At 45.2% G+C, this 26,926-nt stretch overlaps 1 protein-coding gene across 1 annotated transcript in view; it reads right to left on the bottom strand.

The window, feature by feature from the left end:
- LOC105900348 (delta-sarcoglycan) overlaps nt 1-26,926 on the bottom strand; it is a 98,379-nt gene that overhangs the window by 37,678 nt on the left and 33,775 nt on the right. The window contains exons 3-5 of the mRNA XM_031572714.2: nt 15,271-15,372; nt 10,868-10,955; nt 10,053-10,172 (exon numbers count right to left, since the gene is read on the bottom strand). Of these exons, the coding sequence (XP_031428574.1) occupies nt 10,053-10,172; nt 10,868-10,955; nt 15,271-15,372 (310 nt within the window). The remainder of the gene's footprint in view (nt 1-10,052; nt 10,173-10,867; nt 10,956-15,270; nt 15,373-26,926) is intronic.

The following is a 26,926-nucleotide window of genomic DNA, read 5'->3' as shown; positions in this document are numbered from 1 at the left end:
GCTCCGTTCCCAGAGTGCTGGCCTCCTTGTAATTCCAAGAATATCAAAAACCACAGTAGGAGGCAGAGCCTTTAGCTACCGAGCCCCCCTCCTCTGGAACAATCTCCCTGCCTCCATTCGAGATGCAGACACCCTACCGATATTCAAATCGAGACTAAAGACATTCCTCTTCAGTGCATCCTATAGCCATAAGTAACTGCGTCAACTAAGCCTAGGGGCTGAGCAGGGGCGAGAGACAACAAGGCCAATCCCGGCATGGAGGTTACCCTGCCCATTTTGGTGGCGCGCCTCTCATCCCTCACTCCTGTGATGCTTTTCCATAGGGCCACTTGGTAGATAGGTAAACAGATGCTAGTGTGAGACAAAATTAAAATTAAAATAAAAAATAGATACACACCCGCTCTGCCCCTGTCCTGCTTAGTTGGGCCTGGGGGCTGAGCGGGTGAGAGAGACAATGCCTAACACGGCAGGGAGGCTGTCCTGCCAGACCCGGTGGCGCACCTCTTAGTTCTCTCAATCCTGTGATGCTTTCCATGGACCACTTGGTAGATAGGTAAACAGATGCTAGTGTAAGACAAAATTACATAAACCAAACAAATCTAAACACATGTAATACCCCCCTAATCAACTAAACTGGACTAAAATCTAAATAATATATTAAATAATATTCCCTTACACCTAGCCAGGCAGCCCCTCTCCCTCTCTCTCTCTCTCCCTCCCTCTCCTCTCATATCACATTGCTAATGCTTATAATAATACTGATAAAATGGCCATATTGCCTACTGTAAATCTACTACCCAAAGGTATCTCCTTATCTGTTTCTGAAATAAATGTCTACTAACAAAAATGTTCTCTCTCCCTTGTAGCATTTTCCAATTGCTGATGGAAGTGGAAACATTGCTCCTCACCCCCACTACTCCTCAACTACGCATATGGACAGCCAAACTCTACCCACTCACTCTGTTCTTTTTCTTTTTCTCCTAATCCAGACTATCTTCGCTATGGGACGCTGCTGTAATCTCTCCACCCGGTCTACCCGTAGAAACCCTCTGCCAATTGCACCCACCGCCACCGCACTGCCGTACACTTACTCTACCTCATACCCTATTCTAGCATTTATATACAATATATATTATTGCCACCATCAACATGTTTCTCTGTTCCTACTCCCCTTACCCCTGTAACAGTAAACCTTTGAGCACAGTGTATACCCACTAAACTGGTCTTGTTTGTATCATGTATTTACCACCAGATGTCTGTATATATATTATGTACACCTACCAAATGCAGGATATGTACAACACCTGTTGTTTCCCATCCCCTTCTGCCACACAAACCTCCCCCATCCCCCCTTCCTATCTCTACCCGGCCGACCTCAAGCAGATGGGTCCCCCCTTATGTGCCGTGGTTCTGCTTAAGGTTCCTTCCTGACTAACAGGGAGTTTTTTCTTGCCCGTGTTGCCAATGTGCTTGCACTAAGGGGGTTCAGGTTCTGGGCTCTGTAAAGCGCCTAGAGACAATTGTATTGTTATGGCGCTATATAAATAAAATTGAATTGAATTGAAAATTGAATATGTAAGTCGCTTTGGATAAAAGCGTCTGCTAAATGTAAATGTATAGGCTTCATGTCTGTGTCCAAATACAGCCCATTTCTATATAGTCATTTATTTTTGTCGAGTTTTGAACTGAAAGTGATTTGAACATGTATCTAAATGTCTGCTAAAATGTGCTGGAATTGTACAAAGCTTTGTGGGTGGTAAACACTGCTTGAGACAGGTATTCATGAATTTCGGAAGTGGTGGTGATTGAATGCATTTTGTATCAAAGCAATGCAAAAGTATCCACAGTTCAGTTCACACAGTCCACTGATATGGTGAATGTGTGAAATGTTTAGAAAAAGTGGACATAGATAATGATTTTTTTTATTACAGAAAAGAAGATATTTTGGCAAAGATAGCATGTTTAAATGGACGATTAGTTTGACGAGGCATCAAAACTATGCACACAGCAGTGGGCATATCCAGCTTTTCTTTTGGTGGTTTTCTAGTGAACTGTTGGACACAGGTATTTGATATTACTACGTGTGCTTGTGGCAGTATTAGTGCTTATTAAGTTGGCATACTGTTTATGGTTTTATTTTAATTAAGATGTTATCAGCTCGGGATCGGCAGCAAAGTGTAGGGGGGAGATGATCGTGCCCCTAGGTTATTAACCCTCCTATTATGTTCAAATTTTACCCACATCTATTATGCTTGGGGTCAATTTGACCCCAGCAATTTAAACTTCCAAAAAATTATTATAACTATTTTTTTTTACCCAAGTTTATGTGTCAGGTACTTAAGGTTTGTTTGTTGACTACCTAAATAGCCCTTAAAATTAAAACAATATCCCCACCCACTCCCTTTATACATCCAGAATACATGTTACGCGACTATGGAGAAATATGCAGATCCCCATAAAATCTCACTGATTGACCTAAAATTGGAAAGAGATATCCTTCTGGTGTTTTTATGGCTTCATATTATTTCTAAGTACATATTGTTGTTATCTATAACATTTGGAATAAAAAACTATTTCTTTTATCAAGAAAAGTAACAATGTGATGAAAAAAGTTGATATTTCTTATATATTTTATACAATTAAAACAGCCTGGGGTCAAATTGACCCCAAACAACACCTATGCGTAAAGTATGTGTACAGGACATTGAAAACATATCATCATGTTCATTTTGTGTTTACCCAGTTGTCCCCATTAAATTAGGAAAAGTCATTAAATATGAAGCAAAACAAATTATGTCAAACATTTATTTAGAGACGTTAAACATTGAATGGGGTCAAATTGACCCCAAACATAATAGGAGGGTTAAGGTCAGAGGTCGGGGGACCCCTGGGGAAGTGTAGGGAGGGGAAGATGGACTGGAGCAGAGGGAGAGTGTCGTGGTAAAACACCACTTGACACAATTGGCATCTAACTATCATGTTACTTGTTAAGTGCCACTTGCCAGTTAAACACATCTTTACTGATAGCGGAAACCAGTCAAGTGGTCCACTGTGGCTTTATGATACCGCTGAAGAGAGGGCTCTTCAGAAGATCACAGTCAAGGGGCAGGCTTACTCTCTGCAGCTACAAATACTTCATGCTTGTTATCGCTGCATTTTATTGTGTGGTGGAGAGGGAAAGAATTGATGGGCCACATGCCTCCCATACAAAGGAAAGGATGCTCAACCCAATATTCAGAAACACTACAGAGACATAAATAAGAATATAATTTAGCGTTTAGCGTTTAGTGGGACGTGTAGGAGAGCCAGTCACGTCCATCATCACACGCACATTAAACAGAGAACATGTTAGTGCATCAAATGAAACAAGTTAATAAAGACGGTCAACAACCATCTTGACACCACTAACCCCGACAAACACACACACACACACACAAATTGAGAAAACTCAGGGCAATAAAGTCTGAACAAGCAGTAAGACATTTGAAGCATTGCTCAAATTATTCTTTTGACAGAGACTGCGGTCCATAAACTATAGCCGTGTTTCCATAACCGGGCAAAACCCGGGCGAGCTAGAGTGTGTGTGTATGCGTGTGTGTGTGTAGACGAGCTAGTGCGTGTGTGCGCATGAGTTTGTGTAGGTGAGCTAGTCAGTGTGTGTGCATGTGTGTGTGTGGGCGAGCTAGTGTGTGTGTGTGTGTGTGTGAAGGCGATCTTGTCAGTGTGTGTGCATGTGCATGTGTGTGTGCATGTGTGTGTGAAGGTGAGCTAGTGCGTGTGTGTGCATGTGTGTGTGTGTGTAGGCGAGCTAGTCAGTGTGTGTGCATGTGTGTGTGTGTAGGCGAGCTAGTGTGTGTGTGTGCATGTGTGTGTGCATGTGTGTGTGAAGGTGAGCTAGTCAGTGTGTGTGCATGTGTGTGTGTGTAGGCGAGCTAGTGTGTGTGTGTGTGTGTGTGTGTGTGTGTGTGTGTGTGTGCATGTGTGTGTGTGTAGGCGAGCTAGTGTGTGTGTGTGTGTGTAGGTGAGCTAGTCAGTGTGTGTGCATGTGTGTGTGTGTAGGCGAGCTAGTGTGTGTGTGTGTGTGCATATGTGTGTGTGTGTGCATGTGTGTGCATGTGTGTGTGTGTGCATGTGTTCGGTAGGCGAGCTAGTGTGTGTGTGCATGTGTGTGTGTAGGGGAGCTAGTGCATGTGTGCGCATGAGTGTGTGTAGGCGAGCTAGTGTGGGTGTGTGCATGTGCATGTGTGTGTGAAGGCGAGCTAGTGCGTATGTGTGCGTATGTGTGTGTGTAGGCGAGCTAGTGTGTGTGTATGCGTGTGTGTGTGTAGACAAGCTAGTGCGTGTGTGCGCATGTGTGTGTGTGAAGGCGAGCTAGTGTGTGTGTGTGTGCATGTGTGTGTGCATGTGTGTGTGTAGGCGAGCTAGTGCGTGTGTGTGTGTGTATGTGTGTGTGTAGGCGAGCTAGTGTGTGTGTGTGTGCATGTGTGTGTGAAGGCGAGCTAGTGCATGTGTGTGCATGTGTGTGTGTAGGTGAGCTAGTCATTGTGTGTGCATGTGTGTGTAGGCGAGCTAGTGTGTGTGTGTGTGTGTGTGCATGTGTGTGTGAAGGCGAGCTAGTGTGTGTGTGTGTGTGTGTGCATGTGTGTGTGAAGGCGAGCTAGTGTGTGCCAAGGCCAGTTGCGTATCCATTGCCACATCCGTGCCGTGATCGTGCCTTTCTCCGGGCTTCCCTGGGGATTTCGGCAAGTCGCTTTTGGCCCGTCGATTACCCTTGGGCCAAGCAGGGCTAACTGGTGCTTGAGGCGTGTCAAGGTGAAAGGTGGGGTTAGCGGAGTTAGGTAAGAGAGGTTCAGTGCCAAAAGAAGTTAACTAGTCAATATCAGATAACCTACACACTACCAAATGCCCTTAACAGATCATTTCGAAAATGGAGAATCGTTGGAGCTGGTCAGTATGCGGAATCAGGTCTCGGCTTAATATTCGGGCTCATGAAAATGTGCAATGGTAGCTCGATCAAGTTGGGGGAGACTGAACAACCAACACGATTGTAATACTTTTTATAGGTGTCGTTCTGAGGACAGACTCTCCCACTCCGGATGTTTATCCGTATCACCTCCACGGCATCAGCACACTCCAGACTTTCTTTAACGAGCGTTCGTCAGGAAACAGAAAGCTTCAAGCCGTCCTTCAGAGAAGTAATATGTGCGAGGCGATAGAGATAAGTGAGTCTAAACTAAAATGGCACTTGCGAGGGGAAAGGGGGTAGAAGTGGTAATAAGCCACACTGATTCATTAAACAATTAGGACGAGACAAGCTAATCATAAAATCAGCACTTGTGAGAAATGGAGAGCTGGGTCTCTGTCATTACCATTATGTGTCGTAGTCAATTCAAATTAGCCTTTGCTGGGAAGAGTCAATTGTACATAATTGAAGTTAATCAATGAGGCTTAATTACAATCATGGATAAAAGTATCAAAAAGTAATGTCATTATTCAGCGGACTCTTATTGGAGTGCGGTAGAGGGGCGCACTAAGCTGGTTTCACCTCGCTCTGGAAACATCCTGTTTCTGGGTGTGTCAATTACGAGTGTGCCGCAGTGCATTGTGTCACGGTGGTCTTGAAAATTAATTTGATTTCCCCCCATTGTTTTGCTGTGTAATTGATTAGCTTTCATCTTCGGTGGGGACAATGGGAAGCACCCGGCCCAGGAGGAGGAGGGGGGGGGGCCTTGCTCTGACGCTTTACCCCCCCCCCCCCCCCCCTCACACGCACACACATACAGACACAGACACACACCATTTCACCATTGTCATTTCTTTCCTTTTCATTGTTTTAAAAGATACACACAGCCATGCACATTCACACATGCAGACACACGTATGTTCACACACACACGCACACACCCCCACCCCCACACACACACACACACACGTACACACAGACATCCTTTGTCTCCCTTTCCCTTCCTTCCCTTCTCTGCCTCCTTCCTCCGTCTCCCCCAGCTTTTCCACTCTAACCACGTGGATTCCGTATCTAAGCCCTTTCTCGTGTCTATGTCTTGCTGCTCCTTTTGTCTCTCCCCATTCAGTCTCACACAGTCTTTCCAGCATTTCACACGGTGTGTGTTTGTGCACAGCCGCCGTACCCCGGTAGACTGTTCCCTGGTGTAAGGTTGCTTAGTTTTAAACTGGAGAGACTGAAGTAAGCTTGATCACTCGGGACCCTGCTGGGCTGCTTAATGGGGTGCTGCTTCGGTCTTTACAGGGACACAAAAACGGAGACCAGACCACTTAATGGCCATGTGGTTTGTGTGAATAGAGGGATATTTGAAGGTGAAATGAATGAAAATCATCTGAGCAATTTCCTGAGAGCAGACGACAAAACAGCGATGGCATATTGAGCGAACTCTTCACCACCCCCGGACACAGATCCACGCTCCTCCACACAAGTCTCAGACAAAGGTCTTCCAACCAGAAACGGTGTTCTTTGAGATCTAGGATGACATATGGTGTCCTTGATCATTTTTTTTTTTTTTTCGATTCCTTTGTATGTCTTAACATGCAAAGTAATTGACAATAAAGCTACTTTGACTTTGACTTAAAGGTCTGCAGTGGTGTGTGTGTGTGTGTGTGTGTGTGTGTGTGTGTGTGTGTTTGGGGGATGGCATTTGAAACATTCTCCTAAAGTAGTCTTGTATGTACTATGCAGTGTGTGTTTGGGGGATGGCATTTGAAACATTCTCCTAAAGTAGTCTTGTATGTACTATGCAGTGTGTGTGTGTGTGTGTGTGTGTGTGTGTGTGTGTGTGTGTGTGTGTGTGTGTGTGTGTGTGTGTGTGTGTGTGTGTGTTTGGGGGTTGACATTTAAAGCATCCTCCTAAAGTATGTATAGTTGCAATGGGGTTATGTACGGTATACGGTATATACTCCTCCCCCTCCCCCTCCCTGTGTGCCTCTAGTTGGGGTCCTAATGCAGATTTAGGTATCCCAAACCTGCCTGTCTAACTCTGATCGCTTCTCTCTGAGGTAATTTATTATGAAAATGTCTCCTCTGAAGCTAAACTCAGAGGTTGTCCTGTCAGAAGAATTTGAGCTCTTATTTTTTTTGTCAGCTGTCACTTCAGATGGCTTCACACCGAGGAGAAGACACAGGTTGGGAGGGAGAATAAAATAAAATAAATAAAAAACAGAGAAAAATATACTCATGAATATATCTCATGAAGCATTATTTCTTCAGTCATACATGTGATCATGATTGCGGGTCAGATATAGATAGCGCTGCCTGGCAACAAGGCAAACAAGAGAGACAATCTTGCTGTTATTGTCTCGATCATCTCAACTAGGTCTCATCATTACCATGGAGACAGACTGAAATGGACTGAATTACAAGGTAATCAAACTGTGCCTGACGTCAATTGTTCCACATCTTTGAACCATTGCTTTCTTCCTTTAGGACATGTTTTACGCGGTCTAAAGGGAAGCAGCAACAGGGCTGAAAGCTATTGAAGAAGGCACAGTAACTGCAGACACTGGTCATATTTCTCAGATCTGTTCCGCTGACTGTAAGACCTCCAAACAGCACACCTCACCTCAAACATGGCCCCTGAAATGGGATATTTTGTTCACATCAAACAGTAATCTCAGAAAAACTCCTGTGAATGCATCACCGGAACCATCTCCCAACAGTGGCCATCATGATAATAATAATAATAATAATAATAATCATAATAATAATGATAATAATAAACTTAATTTGTATAGAACCTTACATACACAGAATGCATTTGGATCATTTAAAAACAAGAATAGATAAAAAATGATAGCAGAAATATATACAGAAAAAAGATAAATGGGTTTAACTCCCCTAAAGGCCAAACTAGAGAGCAGGGGATGAGGGGCTCTGGGCCTGACGTGGGCCTGATGGGGTTCTGATCAGGCATGGATTTGGCAGAGCCAGTCTGAGTGTGCCTCTGATACTAAAACACCGTCCTATCTATGTGGGTAAAACTGCCAAGCGGCTGGCACCATCTCCAGTGTCTCCCGACTCAGGAACGGATGGTGAAATGCAGCAATCAATGCCAGTGTCAGTCTGAATTAAACTGGGATCTAACTTAATGAGTGAATGTAAATCCATGGTGTTCTTTGCTAGAAGAGGAGAGCTTGTCTCTCTCTCTCTCTCTCTCTCTCTCTCTGTGTGTGTGTGTGTGAGAGAGAGAGAGTATGTGTGTGTGAGTGTGAGTGTGTGTGTGCAGGGGCGGCCCTAGCACATTTGGCGCTCTAGGCGAGCTTCACTCCTGGCGCCCCCCCCACACACATTATTTATTTATTTTTCCCCACGAAAACGGAATTGCAACTTTCAAACGCTATTTTGCCCTCTAAGACTGCATTTCTTTCACATAAACACAACAACGATCGCAACGATGAACAAATCACTGAGAAAATGTCACGCCTGTGCTGGACTACGCTCCGGCCACGCCCCCTGTTCAACTGTTTATGGACACACACACACCTCCACGTCATCTTCCCAATCGCCTGCAAATAATGTTTTCTTAGTCTTCTAAAAGTGAATCTAAAATGATATAACAAAAGTATGCATTATCATCATTTGTTAAATGTAGCTATTATGTAGTTATTAAGCATTTTGGTGTATTTGGACAGCCTGACATTTTTTTATTCCAAGATGCATAGCTCTTGATTAGTTGAATCATGTCTAATGTTGGACTGGACTGGCTAGCTCGCTCCACCAAAACTAACATTGTTATGATTACTCAAATTGTTATGACGCAAAATGACGCAAATTGCGGTACAGCTGAACTTGAACTGATGTTTCGACTGAATGGCAATAACAATGAACGTCACAAGTCACTGGCTAGCTAGCGTTAGCTAACTAGCAAGATTACATACAATCCATTCGCTAAAGTTGACAATACAACACTTGGATTTTTACCAGTATTCCTCACTTGTTGACAAGTTGCCGTGTTTGGCTTCCTTAATGGGTGTGCTATGCAACAAGTAAGATATGTGTAGTGTTGTTGCACTGGCTATTGGCTTTATATGTGCGCCCCTATTTTAATCATGTGTTTTTTTGTATAATGTAGAATAAAAGAACATATAATTTGTTATATACCCGCCTCTGTAAAATCCTTAAAGAACTATGTGACAGGGAGTAGGAAAACTTTCAATGATAAGGTACATCTTTTCTTCTTAACTCCACTAAAGTGCCGGGGGCAATTCACGCATTCGTGAACGTTTTCTTATCTGGAATTCATTCTAGGCTAGAACAGGATTTAAGGATTTACCTTTCTCCTTGGCACGTTTCTCTTCTTCTTCCTTACTTTTCTTCTTCAATTGCGCCCCGGATGGCTTTTACCTCTTCATTATTTTGTTCTTCAAAGTTTCTTGAACACACACACACTCTAACAAAACGCCTCACTGTGCTAACATGTTCTGACAACACCAAGTACGTACGTACCCCTTCCGTTTTCGATTTTTGGCTCATTTTACCCTAATGTTAGATTTTTTTTTATGTCAAAATATTGGTTGGAGATATAGAAGGGGGCGTAAAAAAAACTCAGCGCAGTTTTTTGCGCCCCCCTCTTAGTGGCGCCCTAGGCGACCGCCTATACCGCCTGTAGGAAAAACCGCCCCTGTGTGTGTGTGTGTGTGTGCGTGTGTGTGTGTGTGTTTGTGTGTGTGTGTGTGTGTTTGAAACAGTGCCTGTGTCAGAGAGAGAGGAGAGGGAGGCGGTATGAGAGGTTTTAAAGGATTCTCTTGCTCATGACCCATAATCTCCCTCTACACGCTCCCTCTGTACATGTGTGTGTGTGTGTGTGTGTGTGTGTGTGTGTGTGTGTGTGAGTGTGTGTGTGTGTGTCAGAGAGAGAGAGAGAGTGTGTGTGTGTGAGTGTGTGTGTGTGTGTGTGTGAGTGAGAGAGAGAGAGAGAGAGAGAGAGAGAGAGAGAGAGTGTGTGTGTGTGTGTGTGTGTGTGTGTGTGTGTGAGAGAGAGTGTGTGTGTGTGTGAGAGAGAGAGAAGTCTAAAGGACTGTCTTACCCATGACTCGTAATCTCTCTGCACCCACTACCACTTCCTGGTCGTTTGCCGAGAAGAGGAGCTTTCCTGAACTCGACTTCACCTCCAGCATCTTACCATGAGCCTGCACCCCGTGTGACCCTGTGTGGATGGACACACACACACACAAACACACACACACACACACACAACACACACACGCGTGCACACACACATAGACATAGACACACACACACATACAGAGTGAAACAATGAGGACTCAGGCTGTGTTGTAAAATAAAAATAGCCCTTGCAGGATACTTGAAATCCACATGAAATATGGACTGGACTCCACGGGCCACAGGGAGAGAGAAGGGCACCACTCTGCAGAAGTGAGAAATCCCTGCTACAGTTTACCAAGAGTACAGAGTCTGACAGTCCATCCATTCCAAACCCTGCTCGGTTTATTTGTAGGAATGGGCCTTTCATTTATGATGAAACGACTCTTTGTGAAAGTTTGAGCGAGGAAAGTTAACATTTACTGTCGCCCTCGGTGAAGAAAAGCTTTCTGCGAGGCACTTCAAACTCTCTGCCTTCCACTTCACAGCCGGGTGCCACGGCCACCAGCGTCCTTTATGGCACCGTGTTAATGTCATTGAAAGTGACAGCGCCTGGTCCGGAAGGGGGACACAAGCCACCCCCCTGGTATGTCCTAGTGGTGATAGGGACTTGAGACGGCATTGGGTATGAAGCTAAATGAGCTCACAAGGCAGAGGGTGAAGTAAAATGGGGGGGACCTTAATCTAACAAGATGTGAAGGCACAAGATGGAGGTGCATCAGGTGAGGGTGATTTTACCTGCCGTGAGCTGCGTGACCAGGCGATTTTCATTGTTGAGGATGTTGACAGATATATTTTTGGAGGATTGCAGGTACAATGGATTGCCCTGAAACATAAAGAAAGAAATAACACAATTTTATTTTCTCACTGATTTACTTAAGGGATAATTTGAAATATGAGTTCCATAATTGTACTATAAAGCAGCATTTTGAAGGAAGACTGGAGATATACATTGACAAGACATTTCACCACAAACCCTATTAGACTGTTAAGAAGGCGCCCTTTTCATTGTGGAAAGTATTCCGAACATTAATTGTCATTATCTCCTGCTGTCATCATGTTCCTCCACCAAGAGTGCTAAAGGCCTTTGGTTGTAAGCACTTTGCAGGAATAATCACAGGATATTTATTGAAACTATGTACTTAGCCCTGGGCTTGGCTTGCATAAGTCTGAATGCTCTAATAATACAAGGCTTGCAAAATGACTTGTAAAAGCAGCCATATTGCAAAGCCCAGGATTCTCCAATAACTTGTTGTTTCTTCAAATCAGAACATCTAACTGTCTAAGTGCTTTGCAATGCATCATGGGTACAAAGTACTTATAGTATTTTACAGCGTGTTTTTACATAGATGTCTTATTCAAATGCAGGCCGTTTGTGATTTCAGAGTAAGTCTGACATTCCACAGTAGAAAGCGAGAATTAGGCCGACTCTGACATCACAAAGGGCCTGTAAAGCTGGGCAGTAGGAGGTGTTGCTTCAAAAAAAAAAAACTCTTAAACTGCACAGTTTATGCAACTCAAGAAAAAGTAACCTGAATCACACTCACATCTCATATCAGTGATAATCAGGTAAAAAACAATTCACTTAAAAGTTAAAAGGAGACAAATTGTGTCGAAAGGGGGAAAACTCTTGTAATTTGAATTGATAACAATAGATGGCATATAGATATATGCCACATTGCTGATATATCCTGTAACATTGTTCGATTACTTTTTACTGAATACCACAGCAAATTTACAATATATTGTAGACAACTCAGTTGCCAGGGAGCTACTGTGATTGGAAGGGATTACAAGAGTGCACTGTAAATGCTAATGGACAATCTTAACAAATAAAGTTACATTAATGTTAACATAAAGTTCTCATTAATTTTATATAACTTAATATTGTTTAGGTATACTCAGTTGTTTTGAGTATACTTTGATTTGAGCATTTGAAGTACTGGTGACAATTCCAATTTGGTACAAACCCCGTTTTCTATAGACCTGTCAGTGTTTATTTTTCAGAGTGACTGGCAGACTCTACATTATCCCTTTCATATATCTAGGCCACTCTCTGACAAACAAACGCAAGTACCATGTCAAAATAAAATGTAAATGTAAATGTAAAATGAAACAAATTAAAAACACCTGACCTAACTAGAAACAAGAAATTAGTGTTGAAAGATGAAGTTATTTAAAGTTTATTTTACGGTTAATGTTAAATTAAATGATTGAGTGTTAAAGTTAACTTTACAACTCATGCTAACGAGCCATTAATGCCTGTATATTGCAGAGGTAAATTACGTTGATGAGTTCCTTGTTTGAGGGATTATGGGATAATGCCTCTGTCATCTTCTCATACTTCATTTTTCTCTTCAATGTTTAGTGTGTACGCCCCAGGAAGTGTGTGTTGTATAAGGGCTGAGTAGCGTAACGGAGAAGCCCACTGGCAAAATCCAAGGGAGATTTTTGAAAGCAAAAAATTGGTTTCCAGTTTGCTCAATGTGAAAATGATTATTATGTCAACTTGCATTGAATCAGCACGCTTGAAGGTGCCACAGAGTTAGGCACTTAGTGCTTATCTGGGTTGGTCATCTGTGTCTTCTCTGTTGTGGAGGGTGGTAGCAGCTCAAAACACGATACCTTCCATCTTTCTGGGTAAATTAAGTGGCAACTTTTATGTGAAGTAAATACATGTCATAAGTCTTGCTTTATAGAGATATTTTCTTCCAAAAAGTTTTCATAATTTTTCACCAATGTTGTATATGTTTGCAAGGCCCATGTACGGTCCAACAAATGGACTGCATTTATATAGCGTTTTTCTACTTTCTACTTTCTACTTTATAGCGCTTTACAGAAGAATGCCTCAGATATCTACCCATTCACACGCCGATGGCGGAGGCTACTTTCTAATGTGCCAACCTGCACATCGGGAGCAATTGGGGGTTCAGTGTCTTGCTCAAGGACACTTCGGCAGTTGGTGAGGAGGAGTCGTGAGGTACTGGTTGGGTGGGTTAAACTCAGAAACACATATCAGTGGGCTCTAAAAGGACCTTAATCTAACAGGGGGCTGTGCCAGATTACAGTCAGACCTGTGCCGGAATACAGCCAGACCTGTGTCAGATTACAACCAGACCTGTGCCGGATTACAGCCAGACCTATGCCAGATTACAGCCAGACCTGTGCCGGATTACAGCCAGACCTGTGCCAGATTACAGCCCGACCTGTGCCAGATTACAGCCAGACCTGTGCCGGATTACAGCCAGACCTGTGCCAGATTACAGCCAGACCTGTGCCAGACTGGATTGACAAGGTGTTTCTCACACAGCATGTCTGTTTCTGTCTCTAGGAGCCTTCACATACTTACTGTTGAGCCCAAAAGTTTGCTTTAGCTCTCTCACTCTCTCTCTCTCTCACTCTCTCCCTCACTCTCTCTCTCTCTCACTCTCTCTCTCACTCTCTCTCTCTCTCACTCTCTCTCTCCCCCTCCTCTCTCTCTCACTCCCTCTCTCTCTCACTCTCTCTCTCTCTCTCATCATGCTTGCGAGAGTAATTCTGAAATTCACATCATGAAGAAGTTCTGTCCTAATTTGCCCCAGTAATTTGCCATGCCCTAGTCATCTTCTTAATTAAAGATAGCACTGGCTGGCTATTGTGTTGTGTTATATGCATGGCTGATAATATCGCGTTTGCAGAAATAAGCGTACTGCTATATGTAATAGTTCCACCAAAGGATTTATGTCCCTGAGTTTTATCTTGAAATGACAGTGAATTCCAGGGATTAGGTTGAAGGCAAATCCTAGCACGTGTCACTGTCAAAGAAGAAGGCGTGTCGGGCGATCACCAGGCGGTGTGTGTTTGTGTTCCAGACACTGTGAAAACCCCGTAGCTCAACTTCAGCTACTTCGCAGAAGTTATTCCTAGATCTTTCATTTATTGGACTGGACGCCTTGCCTGAGCTCCTCTCTCTAGGTATAGAGCATGTTTTTTCCCATTATGTTTGTATCTGGGAATGTCTGGGTCTTTTAGCGATTTCCTTAACCGTTAAGACAGAAACATTTTGAATTCAGTGTAGTGATTCAGCCTTAGCTATTGCCTGTAGAGTGTAGCTTAAAATAAAGGAAAGGAATGTATGTGGCAGAAGGCTGTAGACTGCATTCACTTCCTGAGATAACTACACTTGATGTGAGAATTCAACAGCTGTTATTGAAATGATTCCTGGTGTGTGTGCAGTGTGAACGCATCAGCAGTGCTTGTGTTCAGCCCATTCATAGCACACAAACCATCTGACTGCCAATAAATCCTGTGTCATCCCTCAATCTGCCTGAATAAATGATACGCTTATTAACTTTCATGAGCTGATGGCTAACGTGCCTGCATTTGAATAGCAACTACCTCTTTTGTCTGCGAAATCAAATGAGCTAACTCCTGCTATGGAGGTGAATCTTTTAATAAATTAAAAGACGATGATGAGAAGGAGAAAGTTGAGCTGGGAGATATTAACGGTACTTTCCATTCCACAATAAAGTTTTATTTTTTTTATTTGATCTCTGTTTAAATTCCCTCCAGAACCCATCCCTGACTCTCGCCCCCTCTTTTCCTATTGTGCTCAAGGCTCAGTGTACTGGAGAGCCTGCAGACGGACAGGAAGGACACCTGAGGTAAAGGACACACTTCACATGTTATTGGGCATCTAGAGAGAAACTGCCATCAGTGGCCGGAGTGTGAGTGTGTGAGAGTGTTTATCCATCTTCCCCCCCACTGGTCTAAGGAGAGGGGGAGTCTCTGAGGTGGCTGGCTGGCTGGATCTAGTGTTTACTGGCTCTCTTATTGGCTATAATGCTTACTGTGGATCTAGTGTTTACTGGCTCTCTTATTGGCTATAATGCTTACTGTGGATCTAGTGATTACTGGCTCTCTTATTGGCTATAATGCTTACTGGATCTGTTACTGGCTCTAATGCTTATTGGCCATAATGCTTCCTAACTCGTTTACTGGTTGTCTTACTGGATCTAGTGTTTACTGGATCTAATGCTTACTGGATCTGTTACCGGCTATAATGCTTATTGGCTATAATGCTTACTAGCTCTTTTACTGGTTGTGTTGTTTTTCTGTCTCTCTTATTTGTCCTGGCTGCCTGACAAGCTCAGAGGACTTACCGGCGTGGAGTGGATTTCTTTGGCGTAGAGCGGCTGGAGGAATTCTGATGTCCCTTCCAGTTTCAAACCCCTCTCTGTGATTCTTAGGTGGCCCATGCCATCCTGGAAAAGACAGAAAGAAAGAAAGAAAGAAAGGAGATATGAGATCATCTTGATTTTCAAAGAGAATCATCCAGACACAAGACCTGTGGGAGAGGGGCAGGGACATTAAGTGGACATTGTGACCGCTGGTGTCATTGTGACCGCTGGTGTCATTGTGACCGCTTGTGTCATTGTGCCCGCTGGTGTCATTGTGAGCAGCTCAAACCTGTAAACCAAATAGTGTATTGCTCACATTCAACGATATAAAAAGAGAGCATAGGTGGCATAGGTGACTTTCACAGGGCTTCCTGTAGTACAATTAAACAGAGCAACAGGTTAAAAGTAATAAATATAGATATATGAGCAGAGTGTCTGATATACATGTACAAACAGGTGTCGGTGGAACAGGTATAGGTCGGCAGGTATTTGGTTTACAGGTGTCGGTGGAACAGGTATAGGTAGGCATGTAGTTGGTTTACAGGTGTCGGTGGAACAGGTATAGGTCGGCAGGTAGTTGGTTTACAGGTGTCGGTGGAACAGGTATATGTAGGCAGGTAGTTGGTTTACAGGTGTCATTGGAACAGGTATAGGTAGGCAGGTAGTTGGTTTACGGGTGTCGATGAAACAGATATAGGTAGGCAGGTAGTTGGTTTACGAGTCTCACAGCAATGAAAATGAAAAGTTATGACGTGACTAACTGGAATCATATCTTCTCAGAACAGAACAGAAAAGGCGCAGTTAAGTATGATAGCATGCATGTGCTGCAGGTGCATATGCTTAAGCCCTTTACATGGTACAACAGCAGGAGGGAAGACTATGGTCATGTTTATGGCCAGGCTACTCTTCCCACCGGTAAAGAGCAGAAAGGGGACAACACAGTTGTGGAAGTGGAAGGCATACAGTACTGGAGTAGGAGGTGTTATATATAGCACACCATGATGGATGGATGAATAAAGCATTGTCTCTGTATGTGATGGAGCAATGCAGAGATGGGTAACGACTCGAGGCGTGTGTACGCTGAGAAATGGAAGAAAGGCATTGCGTTGGTAAGAACCAGGCATGCAGTGAGCCAACACCATCATGACGGCCGGTTGGAGTTATTTCTGTCCAAAAACATCAGCCAGCCAGACAGGAAGAAAAGTAGCCGGAGAGATAATATTTCCTGCAGAGAATCTCTCATACTAGGAACTCTACAGAGTTCTAGAACTCTTCACACTTTTCCTGTCCAGCTGAGGTTCTGAAGGGGGAGCTTTAAGGTGCGGACAGAGTCCACAGGAAAGAGGCTTGATAACAGAAACGGCTCTACCTCCCCTGTAGTGTGGCCCTCTCCTGGAATAACAAAAATGCCCTGAGCTGAACTCTCTGAACAAAGAGTTTGTAGTGGATGGAAAGGAACTATTAAGTCTTTCAGGTGTACAAGGCCATTTCAGGCATAAAGAGGAATTTTGAAACACGTTCTTGACCCTACAGGAAACCAGTTTTGAAAGCTCAGTACGGGGGAGCATGTTCAGATTTTCAATTGGTTTGGAGTTCTTTATGATTTAGTGGCTCTGCGGTGAGGTGATAGAGTGTTGCCGTGATCTATTGTGGATTACTGAAAGCATGTCAGCTGAGGATGTGTGTGCGTCACTGTCTAAAAGCAGTTGCACACATAAGCCCTCAGCGAGGGTGGCTAACACAGAAGTGTGTGGCGCTGCTGCCACAGAAAGACTATATTTCACTGCGGTCCTGGATCTAAAAAAATGTGGTGCCTCACTAACAAACCATGAGAGCTGTTCAGAATAATTGAGAATGTGGATCAATCAATCCACACAGTCTATTGACAGGATCAACCAGGAAACTGTCAGAACTCGCTATACCCACACAAGGGTTTCCAGACCACAGTCGCAGTATAACCCTAGCTAATAATATAGGCAGTATATATAGACAGTCTCACCACATTGCCAACCCCTCGTGTTGTATTCTTAATGACATCATACACGGGGGAGAAATATTCACATTTTTTTTATTATTGTTTTTATATGATCATTATTATGATTTAACTATCTCCCGCTATATGTGGGGGTACTTTTGCTATCTTTTATGATGTCTTGGTGTCTTTCTGTAAGCACTTCCTCATGCAGTTTTACTCTCTAATGATGGCGTCTTGGTGTCATTCTGTGAGCACTGCCCCATGTCATTTTATGTATTTTTGTCTCTTTATGTCTGCCACAGACTTGCCCTGCATGGATAGTTAAAGTTGGAATTGCACTTACTGAGTTACTTGCAAAGCTGTGTGCATATTCAGAGCAGTGTTTTCTTTAGGGCTTTAGATTTGTTTTGGGATTTGCTCCCTCTACACGTGGCCTGTAGGGGGAGCAGTTCGTCAGGCAGCATGTGCTTCGTGGAGTTATCGAGTGGACGACCACAGGAGACCCCGCGGCGCATTAGTCCAGCCAGTCTGGCATCAAATAAAACGCCAGTGCTTTCTGATGCAAAAGTTGCCCTGCTGAATGCAAACTTGAACAAATTAGGGGACTTCAAGGAAACGATCACTGCCTCAACCTCCCACTTCCAAGTCTTCTGCTACCCCCTTTAATGCCTACAGCTCTGCACCAGGCACCAGAGTGGTAAATGGACTGCATTTATATAGTGCTTTTCTACTCATAGAGCACTTAAAAGCACTTTACAGATGAATGCCTCAGACATCTACCCATTCACACACCGATAGCAGAGGCTACTATCTAAGGTGCCAATCTGCACATCGGGAGCGATTGTTAGTGTTAGGATAGGTAGACGGGGAGTCACAGCAGCACTGTTGGAGTTACGAGTTACAATAGATAGGTCTCACATGGAGACACACAGCAGACTGATCAAGAGGTGATCAAGAGTCTCAGCTGATACCACTTCCTGTAGCCTAATTAGCTATCCAACACACCTGCACTGCACTGCTGGGGCTCACATGTTGTACAGCATACAGCTTCTGATTGGACGTGTGCTGACTTCCTATCGTCCTGATCCCTACCTCTCCACAGTGTTAGGCTAGATAGGCCTTATCGGGAATCTCAACAGCACTGGTCATGAGATGGAGTCTCAGCTGATGTCACTTCCTGTGACTTACTGAGCCATCTAACACACCTGTCCTGCCTGCGTGGGGCCCCCACGTTGTGTGTGTGTGTCTCCTGTAGCCTCTGTTTGGACACATGACAAAATCAGATCCTGAATCTACTGTCAGGAGATAAAACTGTTGTCCTTAGTAGGCAGTGGCTCAAAGGCTGGGGTGGTGGTGGTGGTGTTGTGTGTGTGTGTGAGTGAAGAGGGGTGTGTGTGTGTGTGTGTGTGTGTGTGTGAAGGGGGTTGAGGAGCCCTCTGTCTTTAAGAAGCCTCTGAGAGCATAGGGGAGTGGAAAGGGAGAGTTTTGGTGTGGAACATGTAGAAAAGAAGGGAAGACAGACAAAGTGGAGAGCAATAAAACTATTCCACTGAGATAAAAAGAATGGAGAGCACAGGGCTGAAACAGAGAGAGAGGGGTAAACGAGAGAGAGGGGAGCGAGGAGTGAGTGAAAAAGAGACATTGGGATGGGTGCTGCTGCTTGGTAGAGGTGTGTGATGAATTATTCAAGACAGCATGCACCAGCAGAAAACAAGAACAGCCGCTCGACACCCAGGTCTACCCCCCCCCCACCCCCTAAACCCCTATCTCTCTCTTTTACTCTGCTCCTCTCTCTCTTTCATTCTGTTTATCTCTCTGTTTCACCCTGTTTCTTTTACTCTCTTTCGTGCCTCCCCTCTCTCACTCTATGTCTAGCACCCCTTCTCTCTTTCTCTCTCTCTGTCTAGCACCCCCCTCTCTCTCTCTCCCTCTCTCCCTCTCTCTCTCCCTCTCTCTCTCTCTCCCTCTCTCTCTCCTCCTTTCATGCCCTCTCCCCCTCTCTGCATATCTCTCTCTGTTCAGTCTCCCCCCTCTCTTTGCTCTCCAGTCCGAGGGGACTCCAGCAGCCTCCAGGCTCTCGCCACAGTTTATGCAGCATCAAGGAGTGCATTGATTTCCACTCAACACGTCCAGCAGCCCCACTGTCACTGCGCCAGCCTCATATTTATTACCGGCCGGGGGAGAGGGGCGAGGGGAGAGGGAGTCAAGGGGCCATGGGTCTGTGTGTGTGTGTGTGTGTGTGTGTGTGTCGTTGTGTATTTACCTGAAATTGTGTTGGTGTGTGTGTGTGTGTGTGTGTGTGTGTGTGGGTCTGTGTGTGTGTGTGTGTGTGTGTGTGTGTGTGTGTTTGCGTCGTTGTGTATTTACCTGAAATTGTGTTGGTGTGTGTGTGTGTGTGTGTGTGTGTGTGTGTTGGGTTGCATGCAATTCTGTTAGGATGTGTGTGTGGGACACAGAAAGCTAGAGGACAAGATGTGGAGAGAGAGAATAGAACAAAGAGAAATAGAGAAAGGTACACAAGTGTACACACACACGTACACACACACACACACACACACACACACACACACACACACACACACACACACACACACACACACACACACACACACAAACACACACACACACACACACACACACACACACACACACACACAAACACACACACACACACACACACACACACACACACACACACACACACAGAGATTCACAATGTTCTGCTTCTCCAGTCTTATTGTAATTCTGTGTGTTGGATGCTTTTGCCTATGTCTGATGTTTAAATGACATTGTGCTCTGGCAGTGCAAATGTGTGTTTTGGCCTGACATTACAGCTCAGTGAATTGAGTTGAATTGAATTAAGAGATGGAGGGAGAGAGGGGGTGGGGAGGAGCGAGGGAGGGAGAGAGGGTGGGGAGTGGAGTGGAGAGATGGAGGGAGCGAGGGTGGGGGGTGGAGTGGAGAGATGGAGGGAGCGAGGGAAAGATGGAGGGAGCGAGGGTGGGGAGTGGAGTGCAAGGGTACGTCCTCACTTAGCTGAGTAAATCTGAAAATGAAGATTTTAAGTAAAAACTTTTTTTTTCTTCGTTTTCGTACTCTTTTCCAAGTGTTCTACATCCACACCAACACACCAACACACCAACACACCTCAGAAGCCATGTTTGTTTTTGTGTCTGATGACTACAACCATACGCCAATTCACAATTTTCAAAACAGGCCGTTTTTAAATGTATGTACCTCTAACAGCATCTGATATACAGTCCTCTGTCATTACGATGTGACTTTGAGACACTGCTGCAGTGTGGAACAGGAGAGATAGATAGAGAGAGACAGAGACAGAGAGAGAGAGAGAGAAGGGAGGGTGACAGAGGGAGATGTGGGAAAGTCACAGAGTAAAGGGAGGAGAAAGAGATAGAGAGCAGTGAGGGGAAAGAGAAGTGGAAACAGAGGGAGAGAGAGAGAAAGAGAGAGAGAGAGAGAGAGAGAGAGAGAGAGAGAGATGGAGTGTGACAGAAAGGAATGCAGGGAAAGAGTTACAGTGGGACCTAATGTCATTGACGGGCAGCGAGTAAAGCAGCGAGTAAAGCCAATTTAAGAACTTGGCTAAATCATTGTGCTAGTTTAATACCATGAGCAGATCCTAGGCACAAACATGGGAGGGTGGGCCAGCGCAATGCTCCCACACGCCACACCATAGCTTTAGGTCATGCGTGACGGATGCGTGTTCGTTGCTTTGCTCGTTGTTCGATGCTTTGCTTGTGGCTCATCAATGAAATTAGGATTAGGGAGTGAAAAGAGAGAGAGAGAGAGAGAGAGAGAGAGAGGAGAGGGGAGAGAGTGAGTGAGTGCTAGAGATAGAGAGTGAAAAGAGAGAGAGACAGAGGGGAGAGAGTGAGTGATAGAGATAGAGAGTGAAAAGAGAGAGAGAGAGAGAGAGAGAGAGGGGAGAGAGTGAGTGAGTGCTAGAGATAGAGAGTGAAAAGAGAGAGAGAAAGAGAGAGAGAGAGGGGAGAGAGTGAGTGAGTGCTAGAGATAGAGAGTGAAAAGAGAGAGAGAGATGGGAGAGAATGAGTGATAGAGAGGGAGAGTGAAAAGAGAGAGAGAGAGGGGAGAGAGTAAGTGATAAAGAGAGAGATGGGAGAGAGTGAGTGATAGAGATAGAGAGTGAAAAGAGAGAGTGAGTGATAGAGAGAGAGAGTGAAAAGAGAGAGAGAGAGAGAGGGGAGAGAGTAAGTGATAAAGAGAGAGAGGGGAGAGAGATGGGAGAGAGTGAGTGATAAGAGAGAGTGAGTGATAGAGAGAGAGAGTGAAAAGAGAGAGTGAGTGATAGAGAGAGAGAGTGAAAAGAGAGAGTGAGTGATAGAGAGAGAGAGTGAAAAGAGAGAGTGAGCTGACAGAGGCTCTGGTGACCACCCTGAGCGTGAGTGGTCCTCCTGTCCCGTGTGTGTCACTGTCCCAGCTGTCACTCTCTCTGCCTGTCTGGCCATCGTTCTCCCCTATCAGACATGCTGCCATGCCAGGAGATGACACCTGCACTTAAACACGGCTGAGAGCACCGCACTGGTGCTGAGCCAAGCTTGGCACGCGAGAGGGCAGAGCCACGGGGCAAACGCAGGGGGCAACCTACGCCAGGGCAGGAAGGCACCACCGTCCGCAAAAGGGCACGGGAGCCTGCGGCAAATCAAAGGTGGCAGAGGTGACTCGGGCGGGGGCGAGTAATGCAGGGGCTTTACTGGGGCAGCTGGCGGGAGCAGAGGGATGAATCATCATAATGCCAACAACACACACACACACACACACACACACACACACACACACACACACACACACACACACACACCTTCTTCTGAGGCACCACCTGGCTGCCAGGTCAAGAGGAAGGCAAAGTGCATTACCTGCCGTCTCCTCCATTTTCATCAGAAGTGCAGGGGTGTGTGCGTGTGTGTGTGTGTGTGTGTGTGTGTGTGTGTGTGTGTGTGTGTGTGTGTGTGTGTGCTGGTGTGTGTGTGCATTGTCATGACCTCCCATGGGAACAAAAGGACACTGAGGCCAACACGAGACAGTAAATAAATAAATAGGACTAAATAAAATAATACAACAAATAAAGAACAGCCACTTCAATGTAGCTTGAAGGCGAGACATACAAGAAGAGGGAGCCATGTTCAGGTTCAGTGTCCTTATAAGTCGCCCTGGGCTTGAGACATGTTAGGATAAACAGGAAGAGATAACCACTGTGTCCCACAGAAGGTTTAACTCTGACTGCCAATGATGGACACACACACACAGACATCTCCAGTCTCCAGCACCTCTGGTTTAATCAGACAAGCAGTCCGCATCGGGACTGAACTCTTGTTTACTGGCAGAAATAAACCTGCGGAAATATTGATGCAGAAATAGCCTGTCGTGTTCGTGTGAGGGGAAGTCTTGAAATGTGAGAGGACTTGGAGCAATGGCACATGACAGTTTAGCGAGCATCTGCAGCTGCCACTGACAGTTAAGAATTTTTCAGGAATAATAATAAAAAAAGCAGCACACTGCATTTTAAATATAGCAAAGGATTACAACAACAATTACCGTAGCAGCGTATCAAAATCCTCTCCGCTTGACTTTCACAGAAGTCGGGGTGGAAGTCATAAATAATGGATAACCAGGAAGCTTAACATTATTTAGGCCATAACACATCAGTTTGCCTCTTACTGGAGAACAGCTTCAAATCCTCTGCAGCCGTTTCGCCTTCACTCAACCCCCTAATGGACAGGGGACTGAGAGGAGATCCAGCTGCAGGACCAACACACCAGCACAGGGCCAGGACCTGGGCATGATCTAGGCATGATCTAGGCATGACCTAGGAATTACCTGCACATGATCTGGGCATGATCTAGGCATGATCTGGGAATGATCTAGGCATGATCTGGGCATGATCTAGGCATGATCTAAGCATGATCTGGGCATGATCTAGGCATGATCTGGGAATGATCTAGGCATGACCTAGGAATTACCTGCACATGATCTGGGCATGATCTAGGCATGATCTGGGCATGATCTAAGCATGATCTGGGAATGATCTAGGCATGATCTAGGCATGATCTGGGCATGATTTAGGCATGATCTGGGCATGATCTGGACATGATCTAGGCATGATCTGGGCATGATCTAGGCATGATCTGGACATGATCTAGGCATAACCAATTTAGTTAACTTTAACCTTTGCACTTTAACCTTTGTAAGCAACATCAGCAGTCCCACTTAATACTAAATGTCTGTAGGCGCCATGTACTTAACTGTTAACTAATGGTTTTTGTATGTATCAATGAATACATTTTTGTAGTTTTGGATGAGCAGTGTGTAATATCTATTTATATGTAATATGTTATTAATTCTTAAACTCTCAATTCTTCGAATGTATTACGCTTTACACAAAGCAGGACCTATTTTATTCTACAAGGCAGAAAAGCGACTGAGCTGAAACATGTAGGGAATGCTAACCATGCAGCCCTCTACAGCAGAGGGGCACACCACCAGCACAGAGGGAGTAAGCGCACACACAAAGAGCTTTTGATGTGGACCTAATGTGATTTCTGCTGTTTGTAAACTGGTTGGTGGCTCCTGGGAGGGTTTACTTTCAGCACTAATAAAAAAGTTTCGGCTGCCCGGACTCCAAAGCAGCCCAGTGTGTATACACACACACACACACACGCACTTTCACATACACACAAACTCACACACGGCCACACACATATATACATTCACATACCCATAAACTCACACATGCACACACATTCACATAGCCATAAAATCACACGCATAGACACACTTATATACACTTAAACTCCTATGCGCACACACCACACACACACACACACATACAGAGATAGAGAAAGGCAGTCTGTGTATTCTGCGGCTGGCCCGCAGGTGATAGCTCTGAGCTAGTGCTGTAGCCATGTCGTCTGTGAGATGGCTATCTGTGGAATTGGCTTTTCAGATTGTGTTCATTTAGGTGCACACACACACACACACACACACACACACACACACACACACACACACACACACACACACACACCTTGCTTACATCCCCAGATCTGATGGGCTCCGCTCAAAGCCCAAGACGCCTCCGCCACATTATTTATCATGTGAGCTCGACGGCGTCTGAGGCTACGGAGGGAGGGGGGGGGGGGGGGGTGGAGAGATGGTTGGGAGAGACAGAGTGACAGAAAGAAACAGGAAGAGAGCGAGAGGGGGGGATGGAGAACGGATGAAGTGAAGGGAATGGAGGAGATGTTGGAGTGAAAAGAAAGATGGGTTGGTAGAGAGAGACAGAGTGACAGAAAGAAATGGAGAGAGAGAGAGAGAGAGAGAGAGAGAGAGAGAGAAAGAGCATTGGGCAGAGACGTGAGGAGTGTTTATGGAGCGAGGGGAGAAGGGGAAAGACCAACACACACACACACACACACACACACACACACACAGAGAGAGAACTGCTCACACTGGCCCATGTCCATGGTACACCCACTGCTACAGCTCTGGTTGCTGTCTGGAGAGAGATCTCTGTGTGTGTGTGTGTGTGTGTGTGTGTGTGTGTGTGTGTGTGTGTGTGTGTGTGTGTGTGTGTGAGTGCACCTAAATGAACACGCACCATCCCCACCTCCTCCTCCTGCTCCACCATCCCCACCTCTTCCTCCTCCACTATCCCCACCACCTCCTCCTCTTCCTCCACTATCCTCACCTCTTCCTCTTCCTCCACTGTCCCCTACTCCTCCTAGTCCTCTCTTCACCCCCTCTTCCTCTTCTTCACCTCCCCTCTTACACACACACACACACACACACAGACACATTGACCTTGTTATTAGACTGGGGACTTAGTAGCGGATCCTCAGTGCTTCGCCCCAGTCACCCATCACTGCCAAGCGCGTATGGATTTGTCCTTAACTCAATATTCACCCGCATCACAGAGAGTCGTCCTGGAGATGCCCACAGGACTGACTACTACAGCAAGCACTGATCATCCCCTCTCCCCTCTCTCCTCTCCTCCCCCGCCTCTCCTCTACTCTCCTCTCCTCTCCTCCCCTCTCTCCTCCCCTCTCCCCTCTCCTCCCCTCTCCTCCCCCCGCGTCTCCTCTCCTCTCCTCTCCTCTGGGCTGGACAGTGACTGATGGATACAGGCCCCTGGTCTGCCCTGGGAGAGCGTTCCTGCTCACCTCTCCCCTTGTCCCCGCTGATGAATGGCTTGTGTTAGCAGCCTGAGTGCAGTCATTATCTCCCCTTAATATCACACCTCTCACTGCTAATTTAATATCACACCTCTCACTGCTAATTTTTACTGCTGTGGATGCTGTATCTGCCAGACCACCGCAGGACAGGAGACACGATGAAAGGGGACACGATGACAGGAGACATGATGAGATGGGACATGTCTCGACAGGTGGGACGTTCTTAGCCGTCTACCGCTGGGGGGTTCCTGTGGCTTCTATTGTCATTACAGCTCACGTGTGTGTGTGTGTGTGTGTGTGTGTGTGTGTGTGTGTCTGTGTGTGTCTCGCTCTGCTTTTCTCTCTTTCTTCCACATAGCTTCTCTCCCTCTCTCCAAAGTTCAAAGTTCAAAAGAAGCTTTATTGGCATGACCATAATGTTTTACGGTATGGCCAAAGCATTTGGGTTGGGGGTGTACCCACTGTATACACAAGATACATCAGAAGAGAAAGGGAGAAGTGGAAACAATAATACAAAATAAATAATAATCATCATCATCAAGGGAGTAGGATATTGACAACAATAACAACAAACATGAACATACATGAAGAACTGTCTCTTATGTCATCTCTCTCTCTCTATCTCTTTCTTCTTCCTGTAATCTCAAAGAATCAGTTCAGTTTGTGAAGGTTTACATGGCTTCTTCACTGACAGCTGTCTGTCATTGCAGCTTAGACAGGTCAATGAGCCTCCACAGAAAACACTTTGTCACGTCTCTCTCTCTCTTACTCTGTTTTTCTCTTTCCCTTTCATTCAGCTTCTCTCACTGTTTCCCTTGCCTACTCTCTCTCTCTCTCTCTCTCTCTCACTTCTCTCTCTCACTTCTCTCTCTCTCTCTCTCTCTCTCTCTCTCTCTCTCCTCTCCCTGCTGGCTGTTCTCCTGACTCCTTCACTAAAGCCTCTCTGTCACTGAAGCTGAGAGAGTTCGACAAACCTTCACACAAAACTTTTCCTCTGCCATTAGATTTTAAATTATGACTAAACTCTCTTAACGGACTAACTTAACGGACTAACACTCTTTGATTATGATGGCCATTTCCCCGGAACACATTAAGCCTCTGACGTGTGTAATGTTTGGGACTAAGGTATGACCCCAGAGGAAGGAATTATATCTCCTTGGCACATAATTGGAGCCAGTAACCGAGGCTAGAGTGTATTCCTGCATGATTGAGGGCAGTAATCAACATCCACACTTCTCTCCCGTTTTTCTGCTGTCATAAAACTTTTTCTTATTCCCACTTCCTAAAGCTTTGAGGGAAAATCAATAGGTGGTAAAAGCATACCAGCGCTATTAAGGAAATGCAGAGACTGAGTCACTCTTACGTTGCCAGCATCAGATGGCTAACTTCTGATTGACTCCAGTTGGGAAACTGGCCTTCTGCCCACTTCTGCTAGCTAGACTTTCACTCCAGT

This window comes from Clupea harengus, chromosome 8 (assembly GCF_900700415.2).
Source record: "Clupea harengus chromosome 8, Ch_v2.0.2, whole genome shotgun sequence".
Classification (NCBI taxonomy): domain Eukaryota; kingdom Metazoa; phylum Chordata; class Actinopteri; order Clupeiformes; family Clupeidae; genus Clupea; species Clupea harengus.
Note: the sequence above shows the minus strand (reverse complement) of the source record. Positions and strands in the feature narration are given on the sequence as shown.